The following is a 25,687-nucleotide window of genomic DNA, read 5'->3' as shown; positions in this document are numbered from 1 at the left end:
TGGAGATCGGCCGTGTAAAGATGTTTAGCACCATTAATCAGATACAAATTAAGGCTGTAAACACCCACTAAGAGAGAAAATTTTCACACCAACAATTCAACCTTGTGACTGTGTGTCACAGTTGGGCATCTTCATGCTGTTGGTAGAAATGGAAAATCATTGACTACTTCCTGTGAAGCCAAGTTTATGGTAATCATAGAAACCAACAATTCTTTAAACCCAAGAAAAATTAAGATGTGAGTACAAGGAACTGAGTTAGGATACTCAGACCCATTTGGTTCTTAGTGATCCCAAATGGGAAATATTGGTAAGCCAACTTTGCGAAAAGTTTCTACAGTGAAATACTACTCCATAATGTAAAGGAATAGACTCCTGCAAAATGAATTATGCCAAAATATTAATCTGAAAAGAAAATACCAAAACCATGAAATTAGGAAAATGGCCAAAATGATCACAGAAAACAAAGTAGTTTCCTGGTCCCAGATATTGGAGTGATTGACTGGGAACACTGATATGAATGTTGTAGGGCCTAGCTGCGATGGTGACACTGATTGACCAAACGGAGCTCAGCACACTGTTAGTCATGTACCCTATAATGGTGGACATGAGCGGTAATGGTCCCGTAAGATTCTGTCCTTGAGTAACATTGTAATAATTGTGTGAATACACAGTGTTTGAGAATGATTAAGTCACCCAGTGGAACCTATCTCTTGCAGATGCTGTGTGGGTTTTAAGTATTGTCTAAGGATTTAGCTCAGGAAAGTCAGTCAGTCTGCCTTGATTTCCATTCTTAGCACCATTGCCTTTAGAAAATTTCTATCTCGTATGCCCAGAAACCCTTGTTTCAATGCAGTTTGTGTTTTCTGTTGAGTTAGGTTGGGCCATATCAAGCTGCCAGTAAGGATCCAGCCAGTTCTCACTCTCTTCGTTGGTGGTTTCATTTCTGTAATGACGTTTGTGAGGCTGGGTAACTTTATCAAGAGAGGTCTATTTGACTCAGTTCTGGAAGTTCAAGGGCACCAGCATCAGGACCTGGTAAGGACATTGTGCAGAATGGCAAATTAGGGGCAACAGCATGTGTGAGAAGAGCTTGAGCAACAACAGCTCCAGGCATGGCCTTTCTCCAACAGCTTTCTAGAGAGAAGTAACTCAGAGTCCCAGGAGAGCTTGGTAACACTTCTGCGGGCAGTGCCCCCACTGTCCTAAAAACTTTTAACCCAACTCCACCTTTTAAAGCTCGCACCACATCAATACCATGAGGACCAAGCTTCCAACATGTGAACTCTTAAGGGATAAAGCACAAACACCTGCAAACCATAGCGCCCTCAAAACAGGGCCAGTTTCATGGAAATCCGTCAATAGCTTTCCTGTGGCTGACTGTGTGCCTGTAGTTTCCCCCCATCACCCACAAGAAAAGCTCCCAAAGGTATCTGTTGCCACGTGAGTTTCAGGGGTAGAGTGTGTGGTGGGATGTGGTGATGCTCCGAGAAGTGTGGGGGAGGGGCAGAAAGATCCTTTCCAAGTAGACCCGTTGGTCCCTGAGGAATTGTGTCTTGTTGGCACTGCATCCGCTCAATGATTGTAGAGTAGAAGCCTTCTTAGTCAAACCCACGATCAAAGAATCTACTGCCTTAAGTTTTCGGTTCCTGGCTGGGATTATTACCAAGCTCATCTCTGCCCTGCGTTTTTCGGGGCCTGGCCTGTACTGCTAACAAAGAGGTCCTCCTCCTGGGGGCTGCGTCAGAAGGGCAGTTACCCATCAGTCCCTATCAGTCTCCGTCAGTCCTAGTTCCTTTTCTGCTGCTTTGTAACAGAGCAAACACCATGGCCAAAATAATTCATAGAAGAGTTAGTTTGGCAGGATGTGTTGCCAGCAGGAAGTAGACATGGCAGAAGGGGCACAAAGTTGTGAGTTCACATCTTCAAACTCAAGTACAAAGAGAGAGTGGACCGGAAGTGACACGAGCTTTTCAAAGCCGGTCCCTATAATGTGCCTCCTCCAGCAAGGTTACACCACATAACCCTCCCCAAAGAGCTCTACCAGCTGGGGACCAAATAGTCTAAGGCCCGAGAGTATGGGAGACATTCAAACCATCACATTATCCCTCCATAGTTTACACATCCAAATTCTACTGAGCCGCTACGTGATTCTCATACTTTTTCTTCTTTTGTGAATGACCCAGAAAAAATATCTAAGAATAAAAAGTGCTTAACAATATTTCGAGTGAACGAGAAAGCAGGCACAAAGGAAAGTTTGTGCCGGGCAATGAACAGGGCACTCGAGTGAACACTATTTGGTAGGAGAAAAACCTCATGAGATGAGAAAAACCTCATGAGATGAGAAACAAAGAGGCTGGAGTTTAGCCACATGTACCCTGGGGCTGTGCTCCAGGAGAGGAGCCCAGCTGGTCAGTTGTCCCACGTTTAGTAAGCTTTGCATCAGAATGACGTTGGCAGGTACATGGATAAAAAGAAACACATAAGCAGAGCTTAGACTTCAGCAGCTAGGGACTCACCGGTCTCCCAGGGAACAGGGCTGAAAGTTCCCACTCTTTAGAATGGGCAGTTGAGGGCATTTCCAGCCTCTTAAATGGGAAGCGGAGAGCCAAAGGGCCCAAGTAGGTCAGCTATGCTACATGGTGGTGGTGTGTTGACCAAAGCTGTTGTCTGAAGAGCCTGGAGGTTGTGCTGGCCTTTTTCCTGTATTATATGCAGAGAGAATGGAAATTACTGTGCCCAGAGGAAAGAATGGAGAACAGTCAGTAGTGTCACAAAGCCTTGGGTCTTCCCATCAACACAGGTAGTTTTCACTTCCCTAACCCCTATCTCTAACCTGGCTGTAGGGATCAATGACCCAGTGTGAGCTGGAACCTAGAATTTTAGGACCTTGTCACTTCCGTTCTGCTCTGCTGGAACCTTATCCTGAAGAGAAAAGAGGTTCATACGGAGTAGCACCAGGGTCCCTGTCTGACAGCCTGCAGCAGCTGCAGACCTGTGTGTGCGGCAGGAAGGACTTCCCCACCCTGTGTGATGCTCCACCAAAGACAGCCACCTGAGTGAGCCCAGGCAACTGGCAACAGTAGGAGGGGTGAACCAGCCTCACCAGGCCGCACAATAGTGAACAACAATGCCTTTTGGTGTGCCAAGCTCCTAGGTTGTAGTGTGAGACTCATTTTGCACAAACATTAAATTCCATTCACATCCAAAAATGACCTGCAAGAGAGAAGATGGCAAAGACTTCAGCCATCAAGACTTAGTTGAAGACGGAGGGAATCGCTTACTTTCTGGATTGTTTTCCTTTCTTGTGGGACACAGGAAGCTTGCAGAGGAAGAAATCCCCATCCTCCAGTGCTGTACAGATGGGGGATTATAATACTGAACAGCTGCAATTAATAGAGCATTATTGAAGGTCTTTCTTGGTCATTGCCTTTGGGTTCTTGTGAGAAAATGGGCTTTATTCAGCCAAGAATTGTAACAGAAAGTGGCTAAAAATATAACTGGCTTTCTTTTCTTTCAACATTCCTAGGCCCCAGTCCAAGCCAAGACAGAACTGCAGCCTTCAGGCCAAGCGTGAGAGCAGAGCAGTCCCTGCCTGAGCCTGGAGTCATCCCGAGAGGCTTTATTCTTGGCTTGCCTCTTTCTCGCCCAGCTGCCAAAAAGCGGTAGATGGTCTGATTTCACATCAGTTCCCCTTGCCTTCTATTGTCCTCGCTGGGTCTCCCCACCCTCCCACATCCCAGCCCCCTTCTGCGCTCCTTGATGCAACACTGATCAGGGTCCTCTGTCTGGCGCCTTAGAGGCTTCCCCCCCAAAAAACACAGTCTTGTTTGTGACCAGGCTTTAAGAAAAATGAACAGAGAACAAAAAGCCAAAACAGAGGCCCCTGCTGCTTTTCTGTTATCATTTAAATGTGAAGCTGTACCCTCGGTGGACATGGTTTAATCATTTAATGAGCTATTAAACTTGCTTCCCCGAGTGAAATCAAATTACTGTCATTTGGAGGACTGTAGGTAAAATAATAATTGATTTATGGTCACATATTCAAATAGTTCTATTATTCAAGTTTTCATATAAACAGGCTAAAAATAGTATTTGCCATTCTCAGATTTTTTTTTTTTGTCCAGAGAAAGAGCCCTTTTCAAAGAAGGAAGTGTTCAAGTGCACATTTAAGAGGTTCAGGTAACATTGAAGGGCTTTAGGTCACACCCATGATCCCTGGACCCATTGCCCAGCAGTAACCTAAGGCAGGGGGGCTGTTACTTAAAAAACAAAAACAAAAAACAAAAAAAAAGTGTCCCCTTCCAGATATCCTTTTTCAAGCAGGAGCCTCTTATATATGTATCCATTGCCTCTCCATGCTCAGACCCAAGCACCCTTTCTGCACCAACTATTGTGTGTGGGTGTGGTTTTGAGACAGGGTGTTGTCATATGTAGTAGCCCGGGTTAGTCAAACGCTTCTGTCAGTCTTTCTCTATCTTGCTCTAATTTGCTGTAATTCAAGGCAGGTGGCACTATTGCCAGATCTAAGTATTTTCTCTTTTCTGTTTGGTGTCATGAGTGAGACTAATAGTGCTCTTGAATCAAGTTCTCAAGAAAACAAAACTAGAGGCAGAGAGCAAAGAGACAGCCAGTCCTTCAATGGCTGCAGGTTCCCTCTGTCAGATGGGCCGCACTAGGATTGATGGTGAAGCCTGCAGCCCCATCTCAGCCCATCTCAGCCAAGAACACAGGGAGGATAGCAAGCATTATCTGCTCAGCCCCTTCATCCTGATAATTTTAATTTGTCCTCTGAAATTGAAATTCTCTACAATTTTTGTTTCGTTCAGTCTTTTCACATGCTGTTCTTAGAGCAAAACAGCCACCATTTTCATCAGATCAACCATGCTTGCTTGTAAGCGTCCATCGCCAGAAGGATGTGGAGAGGGTCGCTGGACCCTTACCTGAGACTCCGTCTGATCCCTCCAGCACCTTCTAGCTGTTTGGGTGCAATTCTGCTCTCACTGTAAGTGACCTTGGGTTAGGGAGGTGCTAGAGCCTGTAAGTTGGGAAAGGTTCACTATTGGAGGAAACAACACCACCCAGATGGCTGTGGAGTCGTCGTTATCCATGCTGCGTGGAGATTTCCCAGAGTTCTTTCCTGGAAGAAGTTCCTCAGACTCTGCTCTGTGAGTAAGACCAATAAACTCACCAGTTTGGTTTCCTGGCTTTAACTTTGGTGGAATCAGACTTTGATTTGTTATCGTGACCTTCTAAAGAGGGGGTATTTATTGTTTATGCTTTCCCAGGGAAGGGATTCTAACAATATTCAGGTTATTTCTTCAGCAACTCTTCAGAAAGTCAAGACTAGGTCCTACAGAGTGGTTGTTGATCCAGCTGTGGAACTGACAGATGAGAGAACTCAGAAAGCCAGGTGTGTATCTTCTGGTTGCCTGGCAGCTGAGTCACAGAGCTGAGAGGACAGTGTTTTCAAGCGAGGCACTCGTTTGCTCTAAGCAGAAACACTTAGGTCAGGCAGAACCATCTATGGTGTCTACGCTTAAAGAAGCATCTAGAAGGGTAGGAGACAGATGGAATACTCAAGGAATCTGAAGAGGTACAGGGGGCATGTCCAAAGAAGTGGTGTGACCTCCTCACAAATTCAGAACCTTTAGGAGTTGCTTGCTAGCTCTTAAATGTAAGGTTGTGGTCATTTTCAGCTGGTTTAGAAACATCTGGGCGGTATATCTCCGAGGGTGTTTCTGGAGAAGTTTACTTGAGAAGACTAGAGTCTCTCAAAGAATGAGCCAAAACCAATCTTCCCTTTAGTTGGCTTTCTTGTTGGGTATATGGTCACAGCAACAAGAAAATTAACTGCTACCGAGGCATTTAAGGAGAAAGTGATGGTAAAATAATGTGTATTTCAGTAAGAAGATGCTGGGGTACCCATACACTATTAAGACAAAAATAATCAAATTTCAATTTACATCTAGATGTGTTAATGAATCAGTAATGAATCAGGCAATTTGTATTGATAATCCAATACCTCATGAAGACTATAGTGACTTTTTTTTAATGAAATAATATCAACTTTTGGTAATCCCCAGAGCAAAACAAAACCACCATCTTTCTTTCAAACCCATGGGAGTTCATATTTAGAAAATCCAGGGCAAAATGTTTGCATGAATAAGAAATCAAGGTCTAGGCTCAGATAACAATAGGATTTTTCATCTCCAAGAATTTCAGAGGTCACAGAAAGTGTATGGAGAAATACTTCCATTTGGTGAAGAGCCATGGGCCAGTGGGGATATCTAGCAACTCTCATTAAGTACCAATTGCAAGTTCCCTCTTCCTCCTCATTGTGATACCCAACAGCACAGATCCCTGGAATGCCCTAGTTGAGCCCAGGTGAATACAATAGGGCTAGGATGGTACTTGTGGCCCTTTGAGAGAACCTCGCAGGGGATTTTACTGACTTCATCTATGCCAACACTGACAGTTGCAAAAACATTTGCATGCATCCGTTAGCCAGCTATCAGTGTACATGAGTGTTATAGTGATATCATTCAAGTATTGACCTTTTTCAGCTGCTTACAAAGGCTGCAGAAATGATCTTTCTACCATAGTTTTTGCGCACTTGTGGGAGCAAAGCTCATAGTCCAAAGTTACGTGTTTTAAAATTTTTATAGGTTTTTCAAATTGCTCTCTAAATTATTGTCCACTATTCTTACTGGTGATTTTATTCATGCCGGTTGTGACCTTCCATCGCTAGATATCTGAGGTTTTAATCTTGACCTTTTTTAAAAGAAGAAAATGAGGATTTTCAAATGTCCGATTAAAAGCTGTTTTCAGCTTTTATTACATTAGTTGGTTGCTGTCAGCCTTGATTTGTCTCTGTTTCTAGGACATTCTTATGGAAGAGCAATTGAACTTCCAGTGTTCAGGGATCATGAGTGAAGGGTAGACAAATAGAAGTTTGGGCGTCAAGAATGCAAGACGCTTCAAACAACTCTAGCCACCCAGCAAATGAGCCGGTCTGCCTGGAGAGATAAGGACTGCTCTCCTCATCCTGGAAAAATTTCAATTTCAGGCTGGACGGACAACACCGAAGTGCTCAAGGAGCGATCCCTGAGTTCACTGGTGTGTGCAGCAACGTCCGCATAGCCCACAGTACAGCGTCGGGGATACAGCGTCTGGGATATGGTATGTGTGAGAGATGAGTTTAGGTGGCGTGGACTTCAAAGACGTTTTAATTGGTGTCTGCTCAGCTTTCTATGTCAACATCATGTTAGCAGTAAATCACGCACTTTAATGTACGAAGGTGGTACCGCTGGGATACACTGTGTGCAGAAATAGGCTTCACGGTTTCTAGGTCTTTTGAAACCCCAGACTTTACGGTTCTTAATCTAACTTCAATCTTGTGGAAGTTTCAATTAGTACAATGACTTGTAAATACCAGTTTGTTATGTTCACTGCAAGAAATCACAACAGAAACCAGTCATGGTACAACAGAGAATTAAAGTATTTGGAGCTTGGTGCAGGGGTCACATTTTAGTTAAAAATGAGAGCCCTAATATAGGTAAAAACCTATCTGAAGCTACATTCAAATTAATTTGGGGGGAAATCTTAATATGTTGAGGAATCTGTCAACATTTGCTGCATTAGGATGGATCAACCCTGTGTGTTTTAAATGGATTTTGAGATAAAATGAACACAGGTATTGCTAGTAGAATTTTTTTACCCCATATTAACACTTCTACGAGCAGTCTTGATGGGAAAGGAACACAGTCTGTGTTCGCACAAACACAACCCTCTGAGACTGGTCAACCCATGATGGACTTAAAATATAAACTTATGCATTGGAGATCTGAGGCAAATATTTATTTAGTTTATATATAAATTGTACATGATGTTCATGGGGCTATAAACACAGGCAGATTTTAAAAAAATCAAGATACCACCCCAAAATCACTTCCACACCCCATTGATGCCATTCATTAAATACCTCTGTCTGGGTAGTTCATAATCGTAATAGTTGTATAGTTTGGTTTCTATTATTTAGCTCATTATGAAAAAATGACATCTCTATCCCCCGGCCTTCTTGAAAAGCCAATAGGAAGAGTAGCATGCACATGTTACCGGACCACTGAATTTACCCTCCTGGCAACTGAGCAAAAATCCATTAAGTAACATTGTTCATCTGCACTGGTTTTCATTTTGGTACAAGCATTATCAGTTCTATAATTCACAGAACAAAGACAAAGCAAACTGGAAAAAAAATTCTCCCAAATAACTAATTTGATTCATTGACCAAGACACAAGACAGACTTAGTTGGTGCCCTACACATCAACACCTAAGACAAGAGAAAAAAAAACACTGTGTAGCCATTATTTAAAGATGATGGTTAAAATTCAAGCTGAGAAATAATAATTAATATGTGAATTGACTCATCGTAGCCACTCTGATATAATATACTTTAATTAGGAGAAAAAAGTCATTCATATACACAATTCTCATAGTAAAGTTTTCTATTTCTTGCTAATAACACATTTTAATTTGCTTCAGAAAATGCATTGATCTTATTCAAATATATTTTTTCCTAAAATATAAATATTTAAATTAAAATTTTAAAAATGGCGAAGACCGTTTTTGTTGACTCTTACCCAGATATTCTAAAACTTAAGCAATAAAGAAACAATGTCTGTAATTATGACCGTTTTAATTTGTCTATAAATATATAATAGAATCTTTGCAACTTGAGTAATTAACTCAAACTTCATGTAGTACCGAGCACCTTAGATTACATATTGTTGAACGAAACTATTGACATTAATATATGTCTCATGTTATTTACAATACGTAAGTATAGTTCTCTTGTATAACAACATTCCAGTGATTTTTGAAAATATATAGCGTGAAACTGTGCAATATAATTTACAAATGCATCAACGCTTTCCCACAGTGTTGAAGCTGGCCTTCACTCCTCAACATTGTAAGATTAGAAACCAACCAAAAGACCGTGTGGTGGTATTTCCCAAAGCATTGTCTTCACAGAGGCCCCATTACAAAGAAGTACAAGGCATGGAACTCCCACCCCCACCTTGAAGGTTGTGATCAATGAAGACCATGATTTTTGAGGAAGCTGGCAACCCCAACAAGGGCCTCAAATGTCTTAAGTTGCTACTTAGCCAATATCTTTTGTCACCAAGCTCCGAAATGACCTCCACAGCGAGAACACTGTTCTGTGTCCCTTGGTGATGGTGTTGTGATATGGGATGTGCTTTGGGGAATGATGGTTTAAAATACTCAATAAAGACGCAAATCTGAGGCTCTAACCACAGGCCTTTAGGCAGTTTCACGTTGCATAGGCATCTGCTGAACTATGACCCTCCCAACACATAGGCAGAACACAGAGCTTGTGGTACTGTAAAGCTAACGGGGAAAAAAGAACTAAAAATTCATAAATTCTATGGCTGATTTTCGGGGCATGTAAAAAGTAACTCCCAAGTCAAATAGGTGTGGTTTTTAGTGAATTAATCTTCGTTAAAAATGAAAGGTTAAAAAAAAAGCATTAAGTCTTAGTAGGCTAGATATTGCCTCAAAATATGCTTGTAGAAAAATATTAGGTCATTTTATTATTCCCCTGGAATTCCAAAATTAATGTAGGTGCTATCTGTAGATTTGATTATACTTCTGGTTCTGTGTGTCTGAAACAGCATCCTCAAGACTGAGAGACAGTCTCCCTTACTTTGAAATACACATATGAGCACAGGCAGAAACAAGGGCCATTGAAAGGTGCATCCACTGAAAACTGGGAAATGCAGACAGTTAAACATATCAACTATGTGACCAGCAGTTGTGTATGTGTGTGTGTGCGCGTGTGTAATGGCAATCTTTTTTTAAAAAATTGCCCAGAATTTTATTTCTGTAAATAAGGGTACCAATTGTGGCTATGAGGCAGCATCCACGGTGTAAATGTAGTCTCAGAATTCATCATCAGAAAAGCTTCGCAGCAGCAACAGCCCGCTTTGGCTCAGATCCTGCCAGCTTAGAGCTCAGGTCAGTATCCAATGTTTTACTTCATTTCTGCTCAGCCTATGCTAATAAGAACACTTTGGAACCACTCTATACCAACTGAGAGAGAACTCGTTAAGAAAATTAAGTAACAGATGCTTCATTCTTAAATAAAACGTGGGTTTCTTTTTACTTTTCCTCTTCTTTTTCTCTTTTCTTGCCTTCCAATGAAAGTCAGCTCAACTTGAATCAGAAAATAAATCACAAAGAAGCAAGGGATCAGTGTTGCCGGGGGGATAGAAGAGTAGGTGAAACTATCCATTTCTCATCTGCTCAGCCCTGGCTTACCTGGGTGAACCAGTTGCCTAGAAACTGGTGTGATTAAGATCTGCATATGCTGTTGTAATGGCCGTGTCCTTGGTTGTCATTATTCAGAAGATGTGCTGTGTATATTCGTTTGCCCTCACCCCCTTAACCTTGTTCTGCTCTAAGAAGTTCTATTCTGACATCCCTGGTGGGATTTTCTTTAGGGTGTCCCTTGTAGTTCCTGGAACTGACAGGAGCCTGGGATGTTACATGGGACTCCTGAGCCCTGATGGCCGGCTGTGCGTGCGCCATCTGCTGCACTGCCTGATGTCGCACTCCTGTGGCACTGCAGTCCCCTCTGTTCAGGCCACTAAGCCCAGTCTTGTAATCTTGGCAGACAGAAAGGAATGGATGATGAAAACGATCGGCTTGGGGCATGAGTGAAGGTCCAGTTGCTGAAACGGGAAAAGAAGAGAGCATGAGAGATTTTCAATTAATGCTTGATGTAGCGTAGTGATTTTCACGTCAAGCCAATCTATACACACTTCTGACTTGGGAGTGTTAAATAGAGCGATTCTGTCCTCAAATCTTTGTTCTCAATGAGTTAAGGGAATGACTCTCCAAACTTGTTCCTTACATCTCCCATATTTTTTTTCCCTAAACAAGTTCTGATGAATTTATCTATAACAATTTTGTAACTATCGATGAGCCCCTTCTTCACTGTCTAAACCATTTATTTTCAGCTCCACAATAGTGATGTTTATGCCAACTTGTGTACAGCATCCAGCAGATTTCAACTTTCACATCTCAGGTTGTTTGGTTCTTGATTCTGACAGGTTTTTTTTTTTAATGTCTAATCTTGGCCAATTCACTTAAAATTCTTCTTGGCTCTACTAATATTAGAGGTAATTAGAGTATTGAATCAGATCCCACATGTGAAGCGGCCTTGTGAATATGGAGCTCATGCTTAGCATCCCTGCCACTGGAGCCATTGTGGGCATGTCCATCACGTTTCTTTGATGGTGAAGTCTCAAGTGTGTGCAGTGTGGTTCCTGCACGACCCAGAGCATGCCTGTAGGAGTGTGTGCACAGGTGTGAGAAGTGTGACTGTTGCCTTAACTGGGAATTGCTTACCTTAAATGAATATTGCTTTATAGTAGCTCCCAACTTTTGGTCCTTGTCCGTCCCTCCCCCAACTCAGATAATGTCTAATGTCTACTCCCTGACTACTTTTAGCCTTTGGACCCTGGCAGTGCCTGTTTTACATAGCTGCCCTCATCCCCATCACCTGACCCAACGCCAAGGTTATATCAGCTGCTCTGTGCATCTTTAAAATAAATTGTACATAGGTTAGAGCACCCGAGGATTCTTTTGATAAGAATTTAATGCTAACCTTATAAAGCATTCTTCCTCTCACCTCAAATATTTATGCCAATTTCTAATGAAAAATGAAACCAAAGGAAAGAGCTTGAGATAATTGGACCTGTTTGACACCACTGAATCCGGTCCTGCTTTCTCCAGGATCAGCTACAGCAGGGGACTGCAGCCACCACCACAGGCTGTCAGCTGGATGTGTAGCAGCAGAGAGGCAGCCTAGCGTTTCCGAGTCCTTACAGGTGTGTTGCATAATAAAGCAAATGAGGTCACGTGGTCACAAGAAAGCTACACTTACAATCTCCCCTTCTTTGCCTCCGAAGTCTAAATAGAGCATCCTGATTCCGTCATCCGAAGACATTTTGAGCTTCTCATAAGGGGACTGGATGATTGTCTTGGGAAAGGCACCCTCCTGAGGCTCAGTAGAAATAGAAAATCCATTGTCATAATGTATGGTCAGGCGGCATTCCTGGTTTCTGTAGGTGCAGGCTGGGGCAGGTGGGGAGACATGGTGGAAATCAATCCATCAATCCATTTACTCAGATGCTTAATTATTTTAGTTTCTTCAACCCAGTGTCCACCCACAAATTTCTTATTAAAGCGAGAAAGAAAGGAACAAGGTTCCTACACTTCTTGGATTGACTTTGATGTTGTAATTTAGCCATTGTCCAGAACTGAGATTCAGCGCCTGTTTTCTGGGCCCCGGACCTTATCTGGCCTTCTGACATGTATTTCAACAGGAAGGGTATACCAGACCTCCTATGACCTGGGAGGGGAACCTGGCCTTTCAGCCAGAAACAGCGGGTATTGTATTTTAACAAAGTAAGCGACCTCTGCATCACCATCATTAACACCAGCACCTTATCATCTGCATGGATATGCACGCACGCACTCACACACACGCACAAGTGCATGCAAACACAGTCCTGTTTGCTATGGCAAACACTCTTATTTTACTACCGTATTATGTTGCCAAAGTTCTCACATGCCGCCATCCTAAGAGGTTATAAGTGAACAGTTTAAAAAGAATCTACCTTTTACAAAATTTTACAAAAAACGTTTTACAAAAGGGCAGGTCCTTTAATTTCCCCTAAGATTTTGGGTCCAGGAAATGCGGCTGCAGACTGCTTTGTGATGTGGCGCCTTCCATGAGGAATGCTTCTCTCTCCCACTGCCCGTGAGATGTCCAGAAGCTTTCAGGGGCAGGGGCACGAGAAACAAAAGTATAAATCTTATAAGACTAAGTGCCGGCTTTTTCCAGAAGGCGGAAGTGTTGCCTTGTAAGCCTATTACCAGGACAGGGAGGGGTAGTCGCTTGCACCTCCCACCCCTTATAAGCTCTTATTGCAGAAGGGCTACAAATGTATCTTTTAAATCTTCATCATAGATCTCTGGAAAAGCTTGTCAATTATCAGACTGGGTTTAGTTTGCCTCATAAAACACCGTCAACAGACTTCTGTAGGTCAATTGGTTCGGGCCTTGATCCATACTTAACTGAAGTTTTAAGGAAACCAGGACATTTTCTTTGCTAGGGCGGAGCCGAGAGCAGCACTGGCACATGAAGGTGTCACTAATTGAGAAACCACTCTGTGTCACCAATAGCTCTGCTCCGCTTTCTAAATATACCAAATACAATTTCACCACTGACTTCAGAGGCAGAAATGTTTCACTAAGATTAGAGGGCTTAAAAAACTAAAGCTCAGAGAGGAGACTGTCACCACCTGCGATGTTTAGCTTTGAAAGTTCAAGTCCTTTCTCCTCTGTTTCATCTTCCTTTCCCCATAGCCTGGCACTCAGTGTAGAGAGGGCTTTGGGGCAGCACCTTGACAATGAGTTTCTCAGCCTTCCTCTCTCATGAAGAGCGACACGTGATGACATCTTGATAGGGGATACCTTCAACTTTGGGGGAAAAAATAGAATCTCGGTTGGCCACAAAATTAGGTGCCCGTTCAAATGGAGCTCTGGTGAGTACATGTGCCCTTCTGTGGCTTCCTCTAAGTATTTTTATTTTGTGCTATGAGCTCATCTTTTACAAGGTTCTTCTCTGATAGCTCGTAGTGCTCTGCCCTCTGCTACCAGCAAGGGACAACAAAGGGCAGGGTCACCAAGGTAGCAATGCCTTCCCGTCCTGAGTCCTCCCTCTTGCCATTTTCATGTCTCATACTTCCAGTACATGGAATTAAGCTCGAAGCATGGTTTTATTCATGCTTTCCACACGTATGAGCTTTAAAGCTACATGATTAGTTATTCTGACCTAGCTGTGATGCTAGCACTGAGATTCGGTTTCTGTAAGTTTATACCCCCAAATTTCCTTTCTTCTGGAAGTCATCTAAGGGGTCATAGGTAGGAGGATGGGAGGTGATCCTCCTAGTTACCTGCTTCTCCTTAATAAAGATGAGACGGGACATATAAGAAAAGCCTCTAGTTATATCTTAGGAGGGCGAGCAGTGCCTAATTGAAAAGAATTTAACTCTCATTTTTAAGCATCATCAAAGACCAGTAATAGAAACAGCTGTGAGGCCAGAGCAGGAGCAGATTCGTTTTTCCCGCATTTGTCTGTCAGTGGGACATTGGTAGCTCACAGGCAGCCGTACTCACCAGTGGTGATTTCGGTAACAAGCTCGGCTGAATTGTGGCACCCCTGCACTATGCTCCTCGTCCAGTGGGAGAGGTCCCTGCCGATCTCTGCCCTGAAGAGATGTGTCTCAATTCCTTGCTTGGTGCCAGTTCGTGTTGCAAAGGACAGATCCATGGCAGCCTGGGGTGAGCCTTTCCCTGGGCCTGAATGGATGAGCCTAGAGAGGAAGGTGTCAGGGAGAGAGGGAGAGAAGAAGAGAGATTAGTATTAAAATGCACTTTTTAGAAAAATCCACCCGGCACATCACCTAGGAAAAGTCCCAAACTGACGCACTGCTCTCGTTGTGATCTCAAGTAAAAAATGTGACTCTTCAGTGGTTTCCTCCCATCTCCTCTTCAGTGGCAGAGTGGAGATGATAAATAATGATAAGTCACCCAAGAACCATTCATTTGATAAACTATGCAGAAGATTCAAATAATATAATATGACTCATACACATCTAACTATGCTTAGTAAATAAATAGATAAATGGGTTGGAATAAAAACGATTGGAATTCTGTTTAATATTCTCTCCAGCCCAATTCCAACCCCACACATGTGCACGTTCATGCCTGGTCACAAGAGAGGAAAATGAATCTATCATACTAAATGGGCGTGAGACTCAGTTTGTCCCATCATCTCTGGAAGGATACGGCTGTACTGAACACACCTCTGGGTATGCACGCTGTTCTGCAGATAGGCCCTACAGACAAGCAAGCAAACAGGGACCCCACTGAAAAAACAGCAGTCTGTTTATCTGTTCAAACTGGAGAGAGAACTAGAGATGTCAGACTTCTGAGGAACCGGCAGAGGATTGCCCTTTAGTGGGTATTTACGGGCAGCTTCAGAAGTGTTGTTTTTCAACCACACGAGATTTTCACGCTGACTTGAGAGCCTCCCCTCGGCATAAGATGCGACCTCTATAGTAAATAATTGCCCAGAAGGCCAGACTTAAAACATAAGGGATCAAAGTGTGCCGAGCATCACCACTGACTCCTACTTCGCATGGGTCCCCTGGAAACACGCTCTCTCCTGCTTGACATTTCAGCCTCCTCTTCAGAGTGCCTCTCACATCAATCATGCGCAGGGAAGGCCAGTGAGTGTAATTTCATTTCTCTCCAGGGTATTTGGATTTTCACCCTTATCTCTTAATATGAAAAGCAACGCTTTGCTATTTGCTAGGAAAATGCCAGGTGCCTAGCCACCTATTGGGTGAGAGTTACTTTCTTAGACATAGAATGTGTTGCCTTGAGGGTTAAAATATGTGTAATGAAATCTGAAAAGTTTATTTTCCCCACTATGCATAAGTAGTAGAGAATAAAAGCATCAGTGGAGGAACATGTATTATATCCAGTGGAATTCCCAGTAAGAAGTCTGTGTAACTCGGAGGCACTTTTATTCATTTATAAAGCTAGGGATTGGAAGGAGGAAGGGTTTGCCCAGCCACTTTGAGGGAAGAGGTTATTGGGAAGTCTGATGACCACATTCTAGTTAAGGAGCGAATCTCACTGAAGATACGTAAGTAGCCCATAACATGCATAAGGGGAAATGGCTGTACATGTGGGTGGATGAGGAGAATTAACATATACAGGCTGAGTCCAGTTTGTTCTGGCAGGAGGAGGCCATTTTGGAGTGAGAAGTGAGCAAAAGTGGCTATCCTGTGGCTGTGCACTCAAACTCAAGGGACACTAAAGAAAAGAGCAAACATTGTTCTAAATTCAGGTACAGGTCTTGAATAGATTGTGGTTAAAATTCATCAGAAAAAAATACATTTTAATACATAGGTAGATATAGCCATCTATAAGAAGCAAGAAAATACATTATGTTTTAGTAGCTCAAGATGGTGTGTGCGTGTGTGTGTGTGTGTGTGTTCAGGTGTGTATGCAGATCAGGGGACAACCTCAGCGATGTTTTGAGGCAGGGTCTCTCACTTCCTGGGAACTCACTATGCAAGCTAGAATGGCTGGCTAATAATCCCAGGACTCCTCTATGTCCACTCTGTTCAAGCTCTGGAATTACATGTTTGTGTCACCGCACCTGACTTGTCAAGGTGTTTTCTTATCCAAAGTTGTTTAAGTTTCAGTTGTTTTAAGAAATATATTCGTCTATTCTCTCTTAAAATCTTAATATCCGGATTAGTTGAGCACAAATGCCAGGCTGCCGGTTGAATTGAACAGGGGACATTGGTTTGGGAGTCATAAAATCCTGTAATTAAACCCCACTGATTTTATATTCCACATATTTTAAAATTTTTAAAGAATCATAAGGTAGTGTTTTGAAAATTAAATAACACAATTAATAGATTGTTACTTGCTCAGAAACCAGCATGTGGCTCATACTCAACCAATATTTTTATTCCTTACACTTAGAAGTTTAATTCCTGCCTCATAGGACTAGGGTTAGACACAATAAAATTTTTTTAATGAGTTTTTTTAATATTTATTTATTTATTTTATTATGTATATAGTATTCTGTCTGTGTGTATGCCTGAAGGCCAGAAGAGGGCACCAGACCTCATTACAGATGGTTGTGAGCTACCATGTGGTTGCTGGGAATTGAACTCAGGACCTTTGGAAGAGCAGGCAATGCTCTTAACCGCTGAGCCATCTCTCCAGCCCCACAATAAAAATTTTAGAAGCATTTAGTTCAGAGTCTTGTTGGGCTAAGTAAAGGGCTTCCCAACAGGTTCTTTATTTGTAGACCATTCTTAGTAACATAGCTAGATTGGGGGAACTGAATGTCAAGTAGAAATGAGAGTGGACATTAAGTCATCATTTGAGCACTGAAAAGGTGGGGATAATACCTTCCCTCCTGAGGTTCCTCTTCCCATCCTGCCAGCAGCAGCATTTTTGTACTCCTCCCAAGATTCTTCCCAAAGATCCCTTTTCCTGTTTTTGCAGTCTCAGGGGAATTCAGAAATAGCTACTATTTATCTTTCAATTATTTTACATTTTAGGTTATTTGTGTATCCTTAAAAATATAACCATCTGTCTCTTATCTGTAACAGGAATTAAACTCTAGCAACCCAGGAAATGCTTTGTCCTAAAAAGGTAACTCTTCTACCCAGCAAGGAAAACACACTGGCACCCTGAGACAGGCTTTCGGTTGTCACTTAAGCTTCCTCTGAAACTGAGCAATCCAAGGATGATTTTGTTCCTTGTTTATAAAATGAAGATCTGGTCCCAGGGTTGGAAGCAAAACCACAACCTCCAGCAGTGTTTTACATTTTTATTATGAACATGAGTGGATAATCAAACAGCAACAGAAACCGCACAGGACGATACAACACTGTGAGGGGAGAGGCAACAGATTGAAGCCCTAGGTAGAAGAGGCAGAGTGGAGAGAGTCAGTGACTCAGCTTTAACCTCCAGCTCGGCTGCTTACTGGCAGGCTACTTTCTTAAACTCTCCTCAGCTCAGTTCCCTCAACTCCTGAGGAAGGATAAGAATCTTCCCACCTCACCTCAGGAGTAAATAAGGTGGTGTGTGAATGCTACATGTAGCCTTGGTCAGCACGGAATATATCCGAGTGGCCATCTGCGCTGGCTAGTATTGTGTCAACTTGATACAAGCTAGAGTCATCTGAAAGGAGGAAATCTCAAGAGGATGCTTCCATAAGATCCAACTGTAAGGTGTTTTCTTGATTAGTGATTGATGGGGGAGGGCCCCATCCATTCTGGGTGGTGCCATCCCTGGGCTGGTGGTCCTGGGTTCTTTAAGAAAGCGGACTGAGCAAGCCAGGGGAAGCAAGCCAGGAAGCATCCCTTCATAGCTCTGCATCATCTCCTTTATTCAGGTTCCCGTCCTGACTTCCTAACATGATGCACAGTGATGTGGAAGTGCATGGTTAATAAACCCTTTCCTCCCCAAATTACTTCAGTCATAATGTTTCATCACAGTAACAGTAATCCTAACCGGAACACCATCATTATCATTACAACGTAAGTCAGAGCAGGGTAGGAGTGTTTGTGTGGTTACTCCCTGCTGTATCCTTAGTACCTAGTACAATTCCTGGGCAAGAGAAGACCTCAGGAAATATTACTAAGCGACTGAAAGCAGAGCCAGGCGACCAAGAGGACACCCACATAAAGAATTGTGGCTAACAACAGCATCTGTACACAACCTCCCCTATCCTCAGCCCCTTTACACTCAAGCCAGAAATGGCAAATGGCCAACTAAGAACTTGGCTTTGTGCTCACTTAATAGTGAACGTGGGCCTAGAGTGAATGAGGATGAATTAGTTCCTGAGGATGCCTGATAGCTACTTCTGTTTTTTCCTCGTCTATCTTTAGCCACTGATGTTTTTTAGTAGTAACTTGCTGGCTTAGAGAATTAAAGTTCCTGCTTTGGATGGCAAAGGAAAAGTTCGTTATTTTTTCAAGAAAGTGAGACTCATTTAAGATATTCCACTTATTGACATGGATCACATACATGCATGTGTTTGTGTGTGTGTGTGTGTGTGCGCGCGCGCACACACACACAATGGGTTTCTAGGTGAAACTTTAAAAACACCTTCAAATTACATCATATAACCTGGTACTAGTGCAATTAATTGGTCATCCATCAGTAAAATGATTGCTGTGTAAGCAGGAGGATCTGAGATGGCATTCCCAGGACCCCTGTAAAAGTCAAGTGTTGCTTGGCATGTTATGGTCCCATGGAGAAGGAGAGGAGGAGAAAGGAGAATCCCTGGGCCTTGGTGGCTAGTCACCATAGGTACGCTCCTAGAGTTGGGCTCAGTCAGAGATCCTGACTCACAAAATAAAGTGCATGCAATTAAGGAGACACTGGATGTCCACTTTCATCTTTCACAAATAGATACTCACATATTCATGTGCACCTGTATGCACATGTGCGTGTGCACGTGCATGCATACACCTCCCTTCCCCCACACACATACACACTACTTCTCATGCCCAAAGTGTAGCTTACATGAAGCTTAGACTAGATGCATGGTAAGACCCAACCTTTTATTCCAGATTTAGGGGAGCTTGCTTTAGGAGACTGTTCTTGTAGGAGATCATGGCAAGTGTGTCTCTCTCAGCCAATGAGAGACATATTAGGCTACATATTTATTTCATAGTCCTCAGACATGGCTCCTCGCCTGACTTCTTTTTGAGAAAAACAAATAAACAATCAATCAAAAAAAAAACCTGTCTCATAAGGGATAGTTATATACTAATTTAATTCCAGATAGGTGTTAGAGAATGTTGCATAAAATGTTCCATGTACAAACATTATTATTAATATCCTTAATTAAGGCAACAACAGTTGCAGCACACAGATTCAGCCAAATTAGGGAAATTACATATTAGGTAACTGGGTTGCTAAGCAATATTACATACTCATTTTACTTAATTGCTGTAATTAGCATCTCCCAACAGATGCTACTACCATGCAAACCAAGGAGAGAGGGGGGAGGAAAAGGGGAAATAGGAAGGGGAAGGGAAGAGGGTGAAAGAAAGATAGAGGGAGGAGGGGGAAAGAGGGAGGAGAAAAGGAAAGAAAGAAAAAGCCACTGGTTAGATCTTTTAAAATTTCTGTTGACCCTAAGAACTTTCATCCATTGCTCACCCCAATGGGGCCCATCAGTTCATAGACATCTCAGAAACAGAGCAAGGACACAATCATTGACAAGGGTCAAATTGGGGGTGGAGAGGAATGACCCAGGACCTCCCCACTCCCAGGAAGAGATGATTCATTGCTACATTTTCATTATCTAAATTTCATTCGTAGAATATAGTGGAGACAGTCACTCAAGACTCTCTCTTCTAGAGTGTTTGCGGTAATGAGAGATTGTGACTAGCCACAGAGATGCACCTAACACAGGAGCATGAACGGGGTGACAGTTCAGAGCCCATTGGTGACAATTTCCCAGTATTAGCTGAGTGGAGATGAGAGGGTGCCCTCCACACGTTTTCTCATTTGCCCATGACCTTTCACAGCCAGCTCTCAGAGGCAGTATGAAGAACGAGAAAGCAAGGCTCACAAATGAAAGCTTGCACCAATGCCTTTGTTTCTACAGCACCTCCTTGAACATGGTATTTCCGAATTCACCACATAAGGAGTCTATGTATGGTCAACTAGATGCTTAGGATCCCATATTTACAGTTCAGAAATTGTTCTATAAGCCAGTTCTGTAAGCCTACAGGGTCCATACTCTTTCTATCCTACTAGAATGGGGAGGGGGCAAATTCCACCAGATAGAGAGAGAACAGGAAATTAAAATGCAAAAGCAAAGTGACTTCAGGTCATCCGCGGGTTTCTTTTCTTCATAGTATGCTGCTCGCCACAGCAAAACAAGGCTTGTGACCTAATGGATCGTCTCATTTCAAAATAGGTCAAAGGCCAGGCGGTGGTGGCGCACACCTTTAATCCCAGCATTCGGGAGGCAGAGGCAGGTGGATCGCTGTGAGTTCGAGGCCAGCCTGGTCTACAAGAGCTAGTTCCAGGACAGGAACCAAAAACTACGAAGATACTCTGTCTCAAAAAATCAAAACAAAAAAAAAAATAGGTCAAAGCCTTAGGAGGCTGTCCTCTAAAGTGAGCTGTCATTTGATCATCTAACACTGTTAGAACTGCGCTTTTTAAGACATTCTGCATAATTTCTGTTCATCTCTTCATATTGTCTTGTACCATCTATGTTTCAATGAGTTCAACATGTGCCCCAGTGCACAGAACCCACATATCAAAGAGTTCTTCGAGAACATCTCCATGTAAGTCAATGTCAATCAAACTGAAATCTGTTCTCCTGGAACTGAACCACGTATGATCACCTGACCAACAGTTCTTACAATGTCTGGCTTTCTCTCTCCCACAATTTCTTTTTTCAAAAATTCTGCTACTTTGCCATATCTTCATAGTTTTGGTTTCTGACCATGCATGACTCCAGAGGAAGTCCTCCATTGGCTACCTACCCGCAGTATTGTGGCATGTGGCATTTAGAGTTAGCCTTGTGATATGAATCTTCTACTTTTTCCCAGTACTTCCTGCCCTCTACAGACCAGCCAACAATTATTCTTTATCCTGGTCTTCATATCTTAATGATATTAAGACACCAGATGTCTCCAACACAATCAAATGTTTCCTTTAGGATGATGTGGGTCAAGCTACTTATCAGCCATTCACACTTTCATTTGAGTGATATTTTCAGATCCTCACAATTGCGAGGATTGTTTACTGCGTGCTCATTGGCATGTCTCATTCTTATGCTTTATATTTACATATATAATCTCCATTAGTCTTAGCAATAAGCGTGGGAAGCAGAAGATACCACCATCTTATAACACAGATGAAGAAACTTGGATGTTGAGGTACGATGATATTTCGCCCAAGAACATGTAAGCAAGGCCCCCAGATTCATGCAACTCCTTTTGTCTAATGCCAAAGTCAGCCAGCACTTTCAAGGCTGGGTTCACAGGTTGGAGACTAAACTTAGCTAAATAGTGAGTTTCTAGTCTGTCCTGAAGAACTCATAGTTTAGTAGACAGGAGGGCAGGAACCAGACACCAAAGAGAGTGCTAACTCCAGATGGAGTGGTAGTGGGAGAAAGCACACCTCACACTTGACAATTTGACTGGATACAAGCTACAGCCTAAGCCTTTAATCCTTCCATGCCACCCTAGGGCAGGCCCATGGAATTCCTGGAGAGTGATCATGCCTTCCAGGCTAAGCATGAACACCATAGTCTGCTTCTAATTTACCATTTAACAAATGCAATTGGTCACATTCCCAGGGGCAAGAGTTTCTAAACTTTTGATGGTTAGCCTGAGGCTACAACTACTTTTAGCAGTGGAAACCAGGTTCACTCCTAAGGCAGCAACCCCTACTTAGCATGCAAGGCAGCAATGTTCCGTGTTCCTGGCTCCCAGGTGGCATGAAAGCAGAAGTGTGAGCTCATCATTTCCTCCTCTGCCTACCCTACACCCTTCTGTCAGGTTCACAGGTCAGCAAGCAGAGCTCATAGCGGCGTCACTCTCTTTGCAAGCTTTGTGTTTCCAAACTTCCATCAGCCATTGGGACTGGATGAGCAAAATGTCTTCATTAAATCTTCCCTAGAACACCAGAAATACTGTGACCTTAATCCTCACTCTCTGTAGACTCACGTGATTTACCAATTACAACAACAACAATCATAAAAATCCTTCTAGTGCCTGTGGATTAGTGGACCTTTAAAAGATATTCAGCAATCTCAAACAAACTTTAGCTAAGCAAAATATACCTTCTCAGGGACTCATAAAAAGTAGAGAGGCGAGAATAACTAAAATTACAGCATGATCGCAAAAGTCCTGAGTGTGTTGTTGTAAATTAGAGGCACCTTGTAAATTCCCCAAGCCCAGAGAAGCCACAGAAGCTTGTCAGTAGGAGAGATGGCTGATTGTAAACTTCTCTGCATGGCGATAGACATCAAGAACATGCTGTGGACCCTTCTCGTATCACTACTATTAAAAGCAATCAAGTTTTCATATCTATCTGCTTCTCTCTCTCCTCTCTCTCCTTTCCCCCCTCTCTCTTTCTTCCTCTCTCTCTCCCCCTTTCTCATCTATCTATCTATCTATCTATCTATCTATCTATCTATCTATCTATCTATCTATCTATTTCCGTTGAGGCTTTGTGGGTAAGATGTACATATAACCTGTCTGTGTTAGGGCTACCCCCCCTACATATCACATTATCAATACACAAATGTTACAAAAATCCAAAATATATTTCCCATAACAAACCCCCAACTTGTGTGTAGTATTGACTGACTACTATATTAACTATATTGCAACTTTCCTACTGTGCTAGACATTATTAGCCTCCTTTCTTTTTGTCAGACAAGGAAGTGAGATCAGAGAGCAGTAACCAGCTCATAATCACACAGACTTTATGACACAGGCTTGACTATGACACCCTGAGTCTAAGCCCAGGTCTGTCAAACCATTTACCTCTTTGCCCGCAAATATAACTGGGTCGTGAAAGTATTTTGAAAGACACTTTTCATTTTCATCATTCATTTATTTTCAGTTTGCATTCAAGACAGCGGGCTCCTCTGAGCCCTTGTGTGCGCATGTTCAAGAACTGCTCACACTCACCCACGCTGCTCCTCTATCCCAGTCTCTCCCCCACCCTGAATACTCCTGTTTTCTTCCCAAATGATCAAATCTAAACTCTGAGTATGAGAAGATAAAGAATATTTTTTACTTTGTGTTTGCTTAATTTTTACACCTTTGATAATTAGCTTTTAAAAGATGTCTTGGGTGGTGCTATGGTGACCGGCCACCTACCTGCACAGCTTAGTTGGTCACAAGTTTGCAGTGTTTTTAAAAGGTAGCAATATACTTGTGGACACCAAGTAAAGAAAGGGTTAAAAATCGTGTTTGAGCACTTACTATGTGTCAATCCTACTCTAAGAAATTCGCATTGCTGTAATAATCACCGCAGCCAATCAGGTGGGTGTAGACAGAGCTTCTCATGTTACAGACAAATGATGTAAGGCAAAAAGAGAAGGCATTTGCTTAGAAGGACAAAGCTGGCATTTGTCCTAGAATCTGTGGCCTGGAAGGAGTGCCCGTGTGATGAGAGGATACACAACAATTCCCAGAGCACTGAGAAAGATTGCAAACACCAACAGAAACTGGCTTAATACCACTCACAATTACATGTCCCCTTCGCGCCGGGGCCCACGGCACTGCTTTCTCTCCTTAGGAGATGAGATTGAGTGACAGAAAGTGCAGGATTAAGTTGTCATGACAGTTCCTAATTAAGGATACGTTGTGACCAGTTGTCACATGTTCCCGTTATCATGCCTACCCGCAAGATGGACTGTATGATCTCAAACTGTAAGCTAGAATAAACCATTCTTATCTGATATTTGGTCACAAGAAGAAAGAAGCATCTGATGCAGGAGGTAAGTGAAGATCTACTTGATGGATAAGAAGTTAGCCAAGCAGTCTGCATTTTCAAGCTGGGGTAGTGTCTACAAGGAAGGACCCCATTTCCTCACCACTCACAGAAATGATTCTGCTGAGAACTTGAAAGCCTCAGCCCAACTCCCCCCTGACCTCCGAGTCCCCCTTTACCTCTAAGAGTCTGTTTTGTGTGCAATCAGAGAACAGCCCCAGTTACAGCTGGAGGGAACCCTGACTTCCATGGTTCATTTGAAAGTCCTGCATGGATTTGCATAGAGACACCATCTCCCGAGTCAACCGGGAGGGGAATGGCCTTTGTTTTCATCGTTTGGTTTATGAAAGTCTTCACATGGAGTTTCCAGAGAGAAGCTGAACAGAGTAAATGACCTACAGCGGCTGGTAGCCAAGGCAAAAGCCTATTAAAAACCGATTTCTCCAAAGCACATTGCCCCATGGGCTTTAGAGAAAAGACAACCTACCGAGTGCATTTACCAAATGAGGGCTCTGCGAGACAGGAGGGTTGGTTAGCCTGGAGAAAGGCACTGTTCTGGAAGGAGAGAGCCTAAGATGGAAATCCTCAGCTCTTACATTTCCAGACTACCACTCAGGAGCGTGGAGTGAGCTGCCTGCTAGCTGGAGGATCGTGCAGTGAGAATGAATGGCTGAATCACCTTAGCATTCGGAACTTCCCAACTGCCAGATGGAGTTCAGAGTGATACCCTGACTTTATCCCCACATATGGGTGGGCCTTGTATACATATAGAATGAATTCCATTTTGCACCTCAGTGGTTAGCCTGTGTTAGCTGGGAGGATGTCGGTGAGCTGAGGAAGCACGTCCTGCCACTGGATCTTCTTTAAGGTTAGTGGTAGATGCCAATATTTTAATATTGTGTCTATTCTCACCAATTACATTTATATACGTGAAGGATTTTTCTATTTCCATTCTCACACCAGATAAAGGTTTATGGCTTTAGATTTCTTTGTGTCGTTTGCTCACAGTACAGGCCTGGCATCCGTGTCACCTGTGAACGTGTACCACATCTTCTCGGAATCCCTGCCCTGGAAGCTTCTCATACGCCACACTCAGTTTCGGAGCCTCCACCTCTCTCTCTGAAGATGCTGACTTTAAGCAGCTTCTATAATCTGTCTGTTGCCTTGGCAATGGCCCTGACCTTGGAGCTGCTGTGCCTGCTTAGGCAGCCAGCATTGAGACCCCCCAAAGATGATAGCTGTCCAATGGTAACTTTAACTTCTAGAGAATTCTCCACACTTTTTCATAGTGACTGCCTCACTCTGCAAGCCCAGAAATAATAAGCAAAGGCTCCTTATGCCCCACATTAAAAATAACATTTTTAAGATTTTCATGCTTTTTAATAATAGCAATCTAAAAGATGTGAGGGAATGCGTATCTGTGATTTGCATTTCTCCAAGGATTAGTGATGTTAAGCTGTTTTTATACAAACATGTTGTTTATTTGTGTATCTTCTGAGAAATGTCTCTTTGGGT

General features: G+C 42.8%; 1 protein-coding gene across 1 annotated transcript in view; it reads right to left on the bottom strand.

The window, feature by feature from the left end:
* Positions 1 to 8,439: 8,439 nt before the first annotated feature.
* Sntb1 (syntrophin beta 1) overlaps positions 8,440 to 25,687 on the bottom strand; it is a 215,900-nt gene continuing 198,652 nt past the window's right edge. The window contains exons 6-8 of the mRNA XM_075960996.1: positions 14,270 to 14,466; positions 11,970 to 12,160; positions 8,440 to 10,752 (exon numbers count right to left, since the gene is read on the bottom strand). Coding sequence (XP_075817111.1) covers positions 10,660 to 10,752; positions 11,970 to 12,160; positions 14,270 to 14,466 — 481 coding nt within the window. The 3' untranslated portion in view covers positions 8,440 to 10,659. The remainder of the gene's footprint in view (positions 10,753 to 11,969; positions 12,161 to 14,269; positions 14,467 to 25,687) is intronic.

The sequence above is a fragment of the Microtus pennsylvanicus genome, chromosome 2 (assembly GCF_037038515.1).
Source record: "Microtus pennsylvanicus isolate mMicPen1 chromosome 2, mMicPen1.hap1, whole genome shotgun sequence".
Taxonomy (NCBI): domain Eukaryota; kingdom Metazoa; phylum Chordata; class Mammalia; order Rodentia; family Cricetidae; genus Microtus; species Microtus pennsylvanicus.
The sequence above is the reverse complement of the archived record's forward strand: the minus strand, read 5'-3'. Positions and strand labels throughout refer to the sequence as shown.